Raw genomic sequence first — 14,851 nt, 5'->3', positions numbered from 1 at the left:
TCTACACAAAGAATATATTGTTTTCAATTTAATACACTTTCTAGGATACGACTGCGTGCTATTGTTGCCAACTACAACAACAACTAATTATCCTACTAAATTTTCCCAAGGCCACTTGAAACGTTTCACCGTCTGAGTGAAAGATTCTCACCACAATGGTGGAGAACATTCCGAATGGTTGCATCAACACCTGGCATGATGTGTAGGACCGAAAGAGGCTGCAGAGGATTGTAAGCTCAGCCCACTCCATTTACAGGCACAACCCCTTCCCACCAGGAGTTTGTGCCAAAGAAGGCAGCATCTATCGTTAAAGACTCTTACCATCCAGGACATGCCCTCTTCTCATCACCATTATCAGGGAGGAGGTACAGGAGCCTGAAAACCTACACTGAACATCTCAAGAACAGCTTCTTCCCTTCTGCCATCAGATTTCTAAATGGTCCATGTACTTAAGAACACTGCCTCATTATTCCTTTTTTGCACTGTAACTTGTAGTGATTTTTATGTCTTGCGCTGTACTGCTTTGGCAAGACAGCACATTTCACACTATATGCCACTGATAATAAACTTAGTTCTGATTCTTTGCTGTTTTTGCATCACTTATAAAACAGAAACGTGGGAAAGCGAACAAAATACTCTACACTAGGGGGCAGATTTGAGGTTACAAATCAGGACAGAACAGAACAAACATTGCTTCTCCGGAAGTGATCAGTGTCATCTTTGGAATTCAAATTGAAATAAATGTTCTACTCTTTCTTGGGCACCATCTGCTGCATTGTATTAAACAGCAATTTACTGTATACTAAAATAGTTTGATTAAGATAATTTTAAGATATGGTAAATTTGGCTGTGGTATCATAAGAGCAATTTGAATCATCTGCAGTTTAAAGACACATTGACACTAGAAATTTCTTACAAAGATAAACATAATTTACAGGTAGCAGAGCAGTTGTGCTATAAATTATTACAGTTCTCTGGATTATTTAATTTCAGGTCAGTTAATTCAATAGGTACCCAACTCTAGATTAATATATATAGGAAAACTATACATTGCAGGAATGCTATTCTTAAATGATGATGTTACTTTGGCAACACTGTTAAGTAATCTAAAGTATGCAATGTTGTTGAAAACTACAGTAGATAGTGTTATATATTTGCCACCTTCTGTATCAAAAAAAGGATTTCTGATAACCAGCAGTACTTTCTTATCTTAGAAGACATAGGGCCTCATGCCACCTTATCATCAGTGACGTCATTTGCATGAGATGTATTTCAACTCAGTTCTGAACAAACCTTGCATCAAGATAGTTTTTGAGAATTCTTAGAAAGTATGAATTCCACAGGTAATGCTTGCAAATCTGCAGAGGTCCAGCATCAGTTCCAGTGAAGCAGTGGTGGGCTGAAAGCCGTAGAGCTGTAGTGCAATGTAGTGCAACAGTAGGAAGAACTACTGCCAAGGAACTGTAGAGAACAGGCACCAGCAACCACTACTGCTACATGAAATAGCTGCCAGCACCACTCTCGCATAGTCAGGATGTGAGGCAGCCACGGCTCATATCATGTGGTTTGTTCCTGTACAGTACGGCTCCTGTACTGCAGACAGCAGCTGCAGTATAAATGAACAAAGTAATTCTTTGGATTATTTGAGATATGGGTTCATTGAACAGCCATTGAAACAGTGGAAAAATACTACACGATGCTTTCACTTTTGGTGCTGCTGAGTTCTTAAGATAAGCTAACAGCTACTTGTCTCTATTTTGGAAAGCTAGTAACTTTCACCAGGACTCTATTGAGTATAATAAATATAATATTTATTGTAATTTATAGTTTTTATTAATATGTATTACAATGTACTGCTGCCAGATAACAACATATGCCAGTGAAATTAAACCTGATTTTGATTCTATTGTAATTAAGCTACAAAACTTTGGCCTCTGTACCTCCCTCTGCAATTGGATCCTCGACTTCCGAACCGTTAGACCACAATCTGTGCTGATTGGTAATATCTCCTCCTCACTGACGATCAACACTGGCGCACCTCAGGGGTGTGTGCTTAACCCACTGCTCTACTCCCTTATACGCATGACTGTGTGGCTTGTTATAGCTCAAATACCATCTATAAATTTGCTGATGACACAACCATTGTTGGTAGAATCTCAGATGGAGATAAGAGGGTGTACAGGAGCAAGATATACCAGCTGGTTGAGTGGTGTTGCAGCAACAATCTTGTACTCAAAGTCAGTAAGACCAAAGAGTTTATTGTGGACTTCAGGAAGGGTAAGATGAGGGAATATGAACCAATCCCCAGAGAGGGATCAGAAGTTTTCTGATTCAGAAATAGCAAAAAACTATGCCTGCTCATCAACCAAGACAGCAGCTTTTGTGAACATGGCACATTAAGACAGAATTCAGAAGTCAGCTCCCTCACAAAACACTTGTGAATCTGATGTCTTGCAAAATTAACAAATTCATTGACACAGACTGCTATGAGGTTGAGACTTCCCTGAAATGAGGTTGAGACCGCCCTGAAATGAGTTTTTGCAGGGTGGGATGTCTGTTTTTGATAGAAACTTTTGGACTTGATTCTGTATTTTTCGCATCATTGGAGGCATTTTTGCACTTTTAGCTGTTTTTCTGATAGAAACTTTTGGACTTGATACCGCATATTTTGCGCCACTGGAGGTCATCTTGGATACCATGCCTCGTGTGTGTTACCGTGGATTCACGGACTCGGCGTGTGCAGTGGAAAATTTGGATAGTTCAATGGAAACTGTGGTCGTGGAGGATTTCTACTTTCTTTGCTTAGCGAGATTGGAATTTTGTTTCTAAATAGAACTTTAAACTCCACATCACTGTCAGTGCTAGACTTGCATTTTGCCGAACACTGGACCACACCACTATTGGGTACAATCACCAACCCAGTGGATCGGGTGCGTTCGTTCCATTCTACTATTAATGCTAATTGCATTAATAAGATGAACGTCATGCTACTGACATCTAGACCAAAGACTTATGCGCTTTCTATACTCATTCTCGCAAATGACATTAATTTAAATCCGGGGCCATATCAGCCAAAATTCCCTTGTATGGTTTGTAACAAAGCAGCTAAGGATGGGCAACAAGCAACTGAGTGTGAAACTTGTAATTTTTGGTTCCATTGTGCATGCATTGAAATGAATGTACAGATTTATAAGATTTTGGTAGAGCATCCATCCATCTTACTCCTGGACGTGAAACTGTGGTCTCGCCAACTTCGATTCTTCCCTCTTCACTATTGATAATACTGAAACTTAATAATAGATTCGATTTACTTGCATCTCAGTCCTCGGATCATTCAGAGTCAGAGTCGGACTTAAATGACCCCCCAGATATTGGATCCCCTACCAAGGCATCCACACCATACTTTAAAATTAAGGGGAAGAGTCGTAGACCTATAAAGATGTGCAACTAGCAGAAGTTTAAGACATTAAAAATTATAAACATGGATCGTCAGAGCTTGAGAGCAAAGAAACCTAATTTTCAAGCCTTGATTGACGATGAAAACCCCGACATAATAGTTGGTACTGAGTCATGGCTCAACGACGACATTGCTTCGGGAGAAATCATTCGCCCCTACTTCCAGGTTTTTAGGAAAGACGGGAAGTCTAGCTCCCATGGTGGAGTGTTTATTGCAGTGAAAAATACTCAATACTTACTGAAGAAAATATCCTAGATTCAAATTGTGAAATAAAGTGGGTTAGTATTCATGTTAAAGGTCTAAAACCGGTGTATGTTGGAGCATTCTATCGTCCTCCGTCATCTGATGTTGATTATTTAAAGGAACTAGATTTGTCTCTTTCAAAAATCCCTCAACCAGCATCTATTTGGCTTCTTGGAGATTTTAATTTGCCTAGTGTGGAGTGGGACAGTAGTACTGTCTGCCAAGGGGGCAGCTATGTAGCAGTCAGTAAACTAATGCTCGATATTGTAGCTGATTTTAATTTGACACAAATTGTTAGACATCCAACTAGAGAAAGTAACATACTGGATTTATGTTTTGCGTCAAATCCAGCTTTAGTTGTGAATCACCACATCACTGCAGGGATTAGCGATCATGATGTTGTTATAGTGAATGCAAAGCTTACTGCGAAATTAATTAAACCCCCCAAAAGGAAACTATTTCTGTATAGGAAAGCAGATTTTCGTGGAATTGCAGAACTTGTTAGTGATTTCGACCAGTCACTACTAAGGAATGTTTAGCATCGGTCAGTATTAATACTCTTTGGTCTAACTTACAAGAGGTCCTTCAAGCAGCAATTGACATGTATGCCCCCTCTAAAATGGAGCTCTTCCAGGTTCAACTTACCATGGGTAAACCAGTCCACCCGGCGTGCGATACGTAGAAAGCAAAGACTCTATAATAAAGCTATGAAATCCGGTCATAGAGAAGACTGGCAAAAGTTTAAATTCTTGCGCCAACTTATTGATAGAAACATCAGGAAAGCTCACCATCGGTATGTTAATGAGGTAATAGGTGAGAGCTTAAGAGTGACACCACCAAACCCTTCTGGAGCTTTATTAAATCTACAAGGCAAGAAGCTTTTGGAATTCCTTCTCTCTCATCCGGGGGCCGTGTTGTATCTCTTGCTGCAGACAAAGCACAAGCACTTAACCAGCAGTTTTGCTCTGTGTTTACAAGAGAAATTTTGAATGAACTCCCCACTTTAGACCCCCATAATACCCCAGACTTGCCAGATCTCATTATAACTGTAACAGGCATTAAGAAGCTTCTCGAGGAATTACAGCCTAAGAAAGCACCGGGACCTGATCAAATACCAGCTATGATTCTAAAGAGCTGTGCTTCCAGCCTAGCTCCCGTTTTGCAAAAGATATTCCATAAGTCTATTGATACTGGGACATTACCGGGCGATTGGTTGACAGCAAATGTCATTCCAATTTATAAGAACGGCGAGCGTACAAACCCCGGAAATTACATCCAGAGTGCCCCAGGGGACTGCTTCGGGACCCTGACTTTTTCTCATTTACATCAACGACTTGCAAATATAGTCAAGTCCAAAGTCAGACTTTTTGCAGATGACTGAATAATCTACCGTGAGATAAAAAATGACTAAAATGTTCAGCTGCTGCAAAACGATATTGATTCATTATGTCAACGGGAGTCTCAATGGCAAATGCCCTTCAACTCATCTAAATGTTATGCTATGCATATCAGTCACAAAGTTAAACCAATCAACACGACATATGACATGAAAGGACAAATTCTTGAAACAGTCACCCACCACCCATATCTTGGTGTTGAAATTAGCAAAGATCTTAACTGGGCATGCCACATCAATCAGATTTCAGCCAAAGCAGATAAAATGCTGGGTATCCTGAGAAGAAACCTTCACTCCTGTAGTAAATCCGTCAAGGACATGGCATATAAGACACTCGTCCGTCCAAGCTTGAGTATTGTATGGCCATATGGGATCCCCATCGAGCTAACAATAAGAAGTCCATCGAAAAAATACAACGCTGTGCTGCTCGCTTTGTGCTAAATGATTACAGCAGGAAATCCAGTGTCACCAACATGCTCTCTAACCTTCAATGGGAACCACTTGAAAACCGACATATTAAACTACGGTTAATTTTCATTTTCAAAGAAGTTCACAACAACTCTCCATCAAACATCCAAATTCGTCACAGGGTCAGTTCAACTCGACAGCAAACTGGACCTCACATAGTGGCAACTCCTTCATTCAATACCAGTACTCCCTCTGCCCAAGATCAACAAGAGAGTGGAATCTTCTGTCGCCAGTCCGGCGCAGTATTTCTGACATTAATATTTTAAAAGATAGACTCAATCAAATCGATGTAGGGGATCTAGTCAAAATAGCTTACTTTACAATTTAACTCACACGCTGTTCACACCGACTGCGCATTATAACAGCCGTCCGGCAGTGCTTGCGCAGTACCAAGCAGAAGCAGAAAAAAACAATGCTTTAGTTTACACAGCTCTCCACCTCCAAAAACAAATACATAAGCTGATTTATGTGCACTGCCACAAATAATAAATACTTCTCTACAATTTTTTTCTTTTGTCTGAAACTTGGATGCCCTTTTTCAAAGTTCACCCAGCAATTTAAATAAGTAATGGTGATCTTTCAATTAGTAAGGAAATACTAATGAGGTTGTTTTTCAAGCTGGAATGTTAATAGGTTAATTTATTTACACTATGAAAGGTTTTGTCACAAAAGAGCCAGAAAACAACAGGTGATTGATAAGTTCATGGCCTAAGGCAGAAGGAGATGAGTTATTAACTTCAAACTTTCTGCATAATCACTCAAAGAGTTGAACTGCACGTGCATGTAACGAGAGCTGTATAACTCATCTCCTTCCACCTCAGGCCACGAACTTATCAATCACCCCTGCTGTGGACCACTTTCTGGAGGTCCAAGACGCCGACTTCTATAAAGAAGGGATCTGTATGCTCCATGACTGCTGGACTAAATGTGTAAATGTACGAGGAGATTATGTTGAAAAATAAATGTGCTAGGTTTTCTAAAATAGACTGCTTCTACCTTAGGCCACAGACTTATCAATCACCTCTCGTACAGTGAAAATAAAAACTGCAGGACTATACAAAAAGAATGGGGGTGGTGAGAGGAGACTGATCGGATTTTTTTCTTCAAAGGTTTGACAGACATATTGAGCTGAATTATCTCCCGTGTTGCATTATATTTCCCAATTACACACTATCCTCGTTATATGCATCTTCACAGTTACGCGAGGAACCTATTTCTACCAACTTCTTGTTAAATGCGATCAAGACTCACGGCTATGCGAGGAGCACTGCTTTCCCGCCAATACAAGTCACATGCGCACACCTCATAGTCTCACCCCTCCAGTCTCACGTTGGTTTTGGCAATGTGCGGATGTGCGACCTTGTGGTCTTAAATTGTTGTTCTTTTTACCTACGGTTCCTAAGCGTCCGATGTCAAGTTCTGGGCCATCACTTGAAAAAAAGTTGGAAATTATAAACAAGGCGGCGTCAGCTGAAGGTAACGCAGCTCTGGGACACTACTTCGGCCTGGGTGAATCCACGATCAGAAACATGAAGAAAAACGCTGAGAAAATAAAAAGTGCAGTGATTGATTCATCACAAGCGTCTTCAAAGATTGTTACCAAAGTGCGTAACCCGATTATGACCAAAATGGAGAAAATGTTGAGTTTGTACATTGAGCATGAAACAAAGAGGAAAACAACACTTAGTTCCGATCACCGTGTGAAAGCTTTAGAAATTTATGGTCGCCTTTGTTCAGAGACTAGTGAGGAAGTGTCAAGTGATATTGCTAGCTTTAATGCAAGTAGGGGATGGTTTTCTAAGTTTGTTAATTGTCACAGGCTTTACAACTTAGCTGTGCGTGGTGAACAAGCCAGTGCTGACCACGAAGCTGCTGAACGCTACCGTGCAGTTGCGGGCTATGATTGCTGAGATAGGCATCACAACGAAGCAGGTGTTTAATGCAGACGAGACTGGGCTTTTTAGGAAGCGTATGCCGAAACGCACTTAAACAAGTAAGAATGAAAAAACTGCGTCAGGTTTCAAGGCAGCAAAGGATAGACTGACATTGCTTATGTGTTCCAATGCCGAAGGAGACTAAGATGAAGCCTCTCGTAGTTTACCATTCACTAAACCCCCTTGAGTAAGAATATGCTTCCTGTCCACTGGGCAGCTAACAAGGAAGCATGGGTCACTGGTCAAATCTTTGAAGATTGGTGTTGCTAATCATTTTGCGGTTGAGGCTGAACGCTACTGCTGGGAGCAGAATCTTGCCTTTAAAGTTCTTTTGTTGCTTGACAATGCGCCAGCCCATCCTAAACATTTGGACAGCATTCATCCTAACATAACAGTGCGTTTCCTGCCACCAAACACAACATCACTGATTCAACCACTTGACCAAGGTGTGATACCCACATTCAAGGCGTATTTTTTTACGGCGAACTGTCTCTCAGATGCTGCAAGCAACAGACGATTTTGAAAATCCCGGGAGTTTACCAACAGTGAGGGAATGGTGGAAGTCCTTCAACATTAGACATGCCATCAACAACATTGATGAATCCTGGAAATTTTCCACGCTCTCAATGGAGCATGGAAATCAATTTGGGCGGAGTGTGTGCACACCCTCAAGGGATTTCCTGCTTTCACTGCAACTGTCCAGGACTGTGTGGCCCTGAGCCATAACATTGATGGGAAAGGATTCTCAGATCTCGAGAATGCTGACGTGGTAGAACTCCTGGATTCTCATGATGAAGAATTAAGTGTGGATGACCTTCTGCGTTTAACGCAGACTGAAGGTGATAACGAAGAATAAGAAAGTGTCGAGTTGCAGGTAAATGATTTTACTCTGAAGCAACTGGCAGAATTTTTTAAGGTTGCGGAACACTTGGCACAAATGGTGATGGACATGGACCCAAGTTTAGAACGGATTCAGCATTTCAGTCGTTCCCTGCAGTCAAGCCTTCTTCCCTACAAGCAAATTTATGCTGAAAAACAAAATGCTGTCAAGCAAACAACCCTCACCACTTTCTTCAAACCGGTGTCGTCATCTGCTGCCGGTGGTACTGAGAGTTCTGTGAGTCTTCCCTCACCCCTTGCTGTCCTTGATGATCCTGATGACACACAACCATCCACCTCATCGATGTAAAGCTGCCCGACACCACAACAGCCACTCATCTCCCGGAGCGAACACACCTGCCACTGTTGGTGAGTACTGTACTGTACACCCTAGTATGTTAACTTTCTCCGATTTACTACATTGAATATTACCTTAAATTGATTAAATATAATACGAATGTTGCCTTGTGGTGCTGCTTTTGTGTGGTATTGGTATGAAAATGTGAATAAATTACAGATAAAACTTATTTAGGAAGCCTCCAGAACGCATCCCTATTTTGTCCATTTAAATAATTATTCACATTATGCGTCAACTTAGAGGAACATATCCCCGCATATAACCAGGGTAGGGTGTACATGAATGATTAATAGAGGGGACATATTAAAGTTCATAATTTCCAGACTAACAAGACGAAGCTCAGACAGCTTAAATGCCAAAATTCTGAACCATGCAGTTCACCCACTCAAACTCATGTCAGTTGATGAGCACAGTACCATTAAAATGAGTAGTAGGTGAGTGGCTATTGCTGGAGGCAGTGTTATTGTTTCATTTTGACTTGTATTGAAAAATGAGAATTTTGAGCCTGGATAATCCGATTATATGTAGATCCAAGGATATGAGAGAAGCAAAAATGTAAATGAAAAAGGCAAAATTGCCCAGCTGCGGGGGGGGGCGGTCAAATTATAAATTGTTTTCACTCACCAAGATATTAAATGCAGAACAGATCATTTTCCAAAGCTTTATTTTAACAAGTTGCAATAATGATTTTTGAATTAGATACTCTAAAGTTTTTATGAACTAGCCAACAGGTCCCATATGTACAGGCAAAATAAAATTAATCACCTGTACAAATTTAATTATATTCAAAGAAATCTTTTTCAAATGATTAAATGTGCAAACATTCTCAATGACAGTAACTACATTTTTTATTGAATGATAATTCAATCAGGCCCCAAGGTCTGTAGTAAGTATTAACTTTTGACAATATTTATAGGGTATATTAATATATGAACCATAATGAAGGCAAATAATTGTTCCCATCAGGAACCATTAGTGTTTCTTTGCATGGATGATACATTGTTGAATGATACATTCTGTTTATAAAGTAGCTTTAATGAGTAGTCCTGGGGTAATATTTCAATGAATAAGTGCAGAGTACGTTGTTTTTTGAATTCAAGCAAATGTAGCTGCCCTAATTATATACATACACTTTGGATTAGATATGAACAAAACAATTGTTTTTACAAATGTTAATCTTTACATTGTTGCCACAGTATAAATAGTACCATATGTTCTGTTAGACAGCATTTCCCAGGTAAAGACATGAAAAGCACAGGGCTCCAGATAGCCAGGCTTGGCAGAAGTACAATATAGCCTATGTAGCATTCCAAAACTCAGTTCAACCAGAGTCAAAGGAATTAAACTTAAGACGCAGTGCTAAATGCACAGAAGCAAATAACAATCAAACTTGGAAACAATGCTTAACTTTGCAATATCTATTTAACCTCCAATTATGAATTTTGATCAACATTTTAAAACATTATTTAGAAAGGTCTTTTAATCTGCTTCCATTTCAATTCAAATGCAAATACAGAACTTGTACTTTTTTTATCTTCCTTAATACCTAGATAAATTTACAAAATTCTCAGTTTCAATGCCCATTTGATTTCTGCCTTTTTGTTCCAGTTTTATAAAAAAGGAAAAAGGCGTTTCTTTAAAATGTATACAACAGTAGCCAAAAACAAAGCCAGTGCAAGGAAAATCAGCAGTTTGTCAGTCATCTCTCTGCGATTGTATTTTGTGATCAGCTTGCGACCCAGTTGAATTGTGCCTGTCATGTTTTTAAATTCTTCATTTGTATCTTGCACAGTTCTTGAGGATGTTGCTTCAATAAAAGAGAACATGCTAATTAAAGAGTAATATTAAATCAACAAAATGTAGCACCAAAGTAAATGAAGCATCAATGTACAAGAAGCATCAAATACTGAGGTAACTATAAATTTTTTTTAAAAATCAAGATGCACATTGCAACCAAAAGTGATAATCGGTTGTTCTCAGTTGAGAATGAAGAATAATTAACAAAACGATGTTAGGATATTAATCTGGTGCTTTATGACATGCTCAGGTTATTCAAAGCTCCTCACAATACATTAAATTCCTTTTGGCAGTATGTCCACTATGTATAAAATCGATCACCATCCACATTTCACATGCCCAAAGCCTTCAACTGTCAAATTATACCAGATTCTTAAAAAGCAGTAATAAGTAAACATTTAACTGTTTGTGAAATTTTGGGAAAACTAAGACAATCTATTGACCTGGGTAGGAAATGAGTTAGGAAGGAGACAACTAATAGTGACCTGTACCGGGTCCTAACCTTTTCATGGCTTCTTAGTCAAAAACCTTCGATAAAGGAACAGACAGCATGATGTCCAGGTCTGAGGTTGACGCACTAATTTAGACACAAAGTGATATAACTGAGTACAGAAAAAGTCTGATTGAACAAAAGTGTGGCAGATTGTCCTCAAAGTGGGAAGCACCAGTCCATCTGCCATTGGATCCAAAAAAGATGGATCGAGGTATGAGAATGCAGGAAAATACACAATTCTTAGAAGAGTTGGCAGAGAGTGTCAATCTCCCTTGACCACAGAATCTAGATTTGGGCCATATCTACCCAAAACAAAAGATCTTCCAGGATTGAGACGAAGAGGAATTCTCCATGCAGAGAGTTACAAATCTCTGGAATTTTCTACTTTTGCTGTCTGCTGACCAATGACTGAATGGTGGAGTGGATGTAAGGGAGATGCAAGACCTACTCCTGTCACTTATTCCTCAGGTTTAATGTATATTGGCATCAAGGCATCACTTACTGTTATAAGAGAAAATCAGCAGCATGTCCTTATGCTTTTAGGTAAGTTTAGAAATAATCACGATGATGAGGTAAAACTAGATGTGGAAACTGTTACCGTTTTTCTGCTGTTGTGAAGTACCAACAAATACGAAAAGGTAAAAGATAGATGCAGGGGCAGGGAATAAGGAATCCCTACATCAATCTGCACATCTGCACTTAAGCAGACAGGTTACTCTAGAAATTGCTCAGGTTTTCATTCTATAATGACAGAAAATACTGACATATTTACCAAAAATACAGTAAAATAAGACCAATGTTACACGCCCAATTTAATCAATTGAAACCAAGTTCTGGCAATTTCACCTTCTTCTTGGAACTATTTTAATTGCTAGGTGTTCAGAATCCCTTTTCAATATTCAGTAACAGAGAGATAATAAATAAGTATATTCCTCCAAGAGGACCACAACCTTGTTGTAGGGTTTGGAGGCTTGCATGCCTCAGTGACTGGAGAGCTGTGTTGGCTGGACTCAGGGCATTATGCTTTAGCTCTTGATAGGGTCACCCATACCAAACAGGTCAAAGGGCAAAGGCCAGACCAAGAGTGACCCACCTGTCCTCCAGGTTCAGAGGTTCATCTCAGGGCTAACAACCCTGACTGGTAAAACAAAATTGTCACAGAAACAGCAATGAAGAATCCGTCTACATCTGAGTGTGGTGGCATTCCCAAGTCTGCAGCCGGGACTTGCATGGCTGACAGAAGTGAAAACTGAGAAGAAACCACTGACATGATGAAGGAAGCCCTCAGCACCACCAAAGATTGAGGACCTGCATTGCTGCTCTAAACTCCAGTGGTGTAATGGGTAATAACTAAGTAATACGCATGTAAGTATTTCAACTTACCGAGTGTCTGCACTGATTCTTCGCTCTGCTGTACTTGTTGTGACATCATCCTGCTGATTGTCATCAAGCTCTCGGTAATGCTGCTGGCAGTCTGTACTAAGCCCTCCTTTGTCATCTTTCTGAAATCGAATAAAATTTAATTCATTTCAGCAGCAACAATTCTTCTGTTGCTTCTCCATTACTTGGTCATAGTAAAATAAATTACATTAAAGTACTTTGAATAATTTGATTAGTTTCTAACTGGAATATATATATATATATATATATAAAATGTTGTAAAAAAAAATGGAAATCTGACAAAAAGACTCTATTTTCCAGAAAATAGAGAACACTAAGAAGAATAAATCTCAAGTGCACTCAAAATCTACAAGTCACTGGTAAATTTCCTTTTCACCTCCCAAAATATACTAAGATTTTTTCCTCAGCCATCACTTTTCAATACTCCTTAAATTTCAGCACAATATAATATGTTGCGATGCTGCCGTTTGCACCTGTTTTCAAATATAATGGAAGTAGATGCTACCAACCTATAATATTTAGTTAAAACTGTTAAAGGATTACTGGTTTAAATATATTTAAAGTTTAATTCTTGAAGATATAAATTTTAACTTCAGTTGTGTTACAATTATATTCAGTGACCACTCTATTAGATACACATGTACACCCTCTTGTTAATCCAAATACCTAATCAACCAATCATGTGGCAGCAACCCAATGCACAAAAGCATGCAGGCATGGTCAAGAGGTTCAGTTGTTCACACCAGACATCAGAATGGGAAGAAATGTGATCTAAGTGACCTTGACCATGGACTGATTGTTGGTGCCAGAAAGGATGGTTTCAGCATCTCAGAAACATCCGATCTCCTGGCATTTTCACATACAGCAACCTCTAGCGTTTACAGAGAATAGTGTGGAAAAACAAAAAAAACATCCAGTGAGTGGCAGTTCCATGGGCAAAAATGGCCTGTTTTTGAGAAAGGTCAAAGGAAAATGGCCAGATTGGTTCAAGCTGACAGGAAGGTGATAGTAACTCCAATAACCAGATATCACAAGTGTTGTGTAGACCTGCATCACTGAATGCACAACATGTTGAATCTTGGAGTCGAGGAGCTCCAGCAGCAGAAGACCACACCACGTTCCACTCTGGTATCTAATAAAGTGGCTTCTGAGAGTATATGAGCAAGAAAAAAATTCAAAAGTGTAGGTCACAGCATATCACAGTAAAAGGGGAGGAAGTAAAGCAAACAGCACAATGCTGCAGAAGCTAAAAGTTAAAGTCTACAACAGATCACTATGTAACCTGTACTACTGGATGTGCAGCACAAGCCTGGGTTTTATGACAAGAGGCAAAAGCTAACCATCTTTACCTGTGTTACTAACTGTTGGTTCCTAACTGAAAGATTCAAGCAGGCAGCAGTCAAGGACAGTTCAAAAAAATCACAATTGTAAACTAATGTTCAAATATTTTACTGGATGCCAAATAAAGACTGGAACAGTGATATAAAATTAAGGCAGAAACTAAGTTATTTAAGAGTAATAATATTTATTAACATCAAATTGAACATATTTTCAAATATTCTTCCAAGGGAACTATAATCGTTCATATTTTTTTAGGAACAGATTCAATGGATTCTGTTCAATTGTGCTATTGGTTAATCAGGGCAGCCACTTATTTGGGACAACTGTTAAAGAACAAAAACCAATCGAGAAAATAGCCGGGATTACCTTTGTTTATTTGGTACACTATGCAACTTAATTGAGACTGGAAACTGTTGCCGAACAGTTTCTAATTAGCATCAGTTGTGTGCACTTGTGTGGCTGTTAGACACTATACTGTGCCTAAAGTCAGCTGTTTTAAAATAGTGTCGGTTACGTGTGTTTGTGTTCAGAAAGCAGTGATTTTTATCACTGATAGTTGGCAAGAAATAAGTAGTAAGACAATTCCGAACCGTTTTGCTCACTGTAGTTTCAAGCATTCAGGCTTGGAGATGCCAGAAACAGCCAGGAGTGAAAATGAAATTATTTCACCCCTTACACAAGTAAGGAACTATGAAGAATTTGAAGCTATCAACAATCATCTCGAATGTTACAATGAAAACCTTATATGAAAGCAGTGTATTATCTATACTAGGTGCCTACGCTGATTTTGTTCATTTACAGTCAATCAACAGAACAAAGCAATGTACTCTGTATGATTTCCTCCATCGATAACTATTCAGAACTAATACATGATGTTATAGTACCCTAGCAGTATTGGTAGTGCTCTAATTTGTCCAGTACTTCATTTAAATACAAAATTTGTTAAGCAGTTTGTATTTTTTATATACCTTTTTACCTATTTTAATGAAATTTCAGCTATTTAAGGCAGCCACGTAATTGGGCCAAAATGTACTGTTCCCAATGTGACCCAATTAACCAGAATCCACTGTATATTTTATAGCAG

General features: G+C 39.1%; 1 protein-coding gene across 5 annotated transcripts in view; it reads right to left on the bottom strand.

Annotated features, from left to right (window-relative positions):
- Positions 1 to 9,402: 9,402 nt before the first annotated feature.
- Positions 9,403 to 14,851, bottom strand: part of LOC134348937 (vesicle transport protein SEC20-like) — a 28,044-nt gene continuing 22,595 nt past the window's right edge. For all 5 annotated transcript variants that reach the window (XM_063052743.1, XM_063052744.1, XM_063052746.1 and 2 more), the window contains 2 exons: positions 12,409 to 12,527; positions 9,403 to 10,542 (listed from right to left, as the gene is read on the bottom strand). In XM_063052743.1, coding sequence (XP_062908813.1) covers positions 10,346 to 10,542; positions 12,409 to 12,527 — 316 coding nt within the window. In that variant the 3' untranslated portion in view covers positions 9,403 to 10,345. The remainder of the gene's footprint in view (positions 10,543 to 12,408; positions 12,528 to 14,851) is intronic.

Source organism: Mobula hypostoma, chromosome 7, assembly GCF_963921235.1.
Source record: "Mobula hypostoma chromosome 7, sMobHyp1.1, whole genome shotgun sequence".
NCBI classification, from domain to species: Eukaryota; Metazoa; Chordata; class Chondrichthyes; order Myliobatiformes; family Myliobatidae; genus Mobula; species Mobula hypostoma.
Note: the sequence above shows the minus strand (reverse complement) of the source record. Positions and strands in the feature narration are given on the sequence as shown.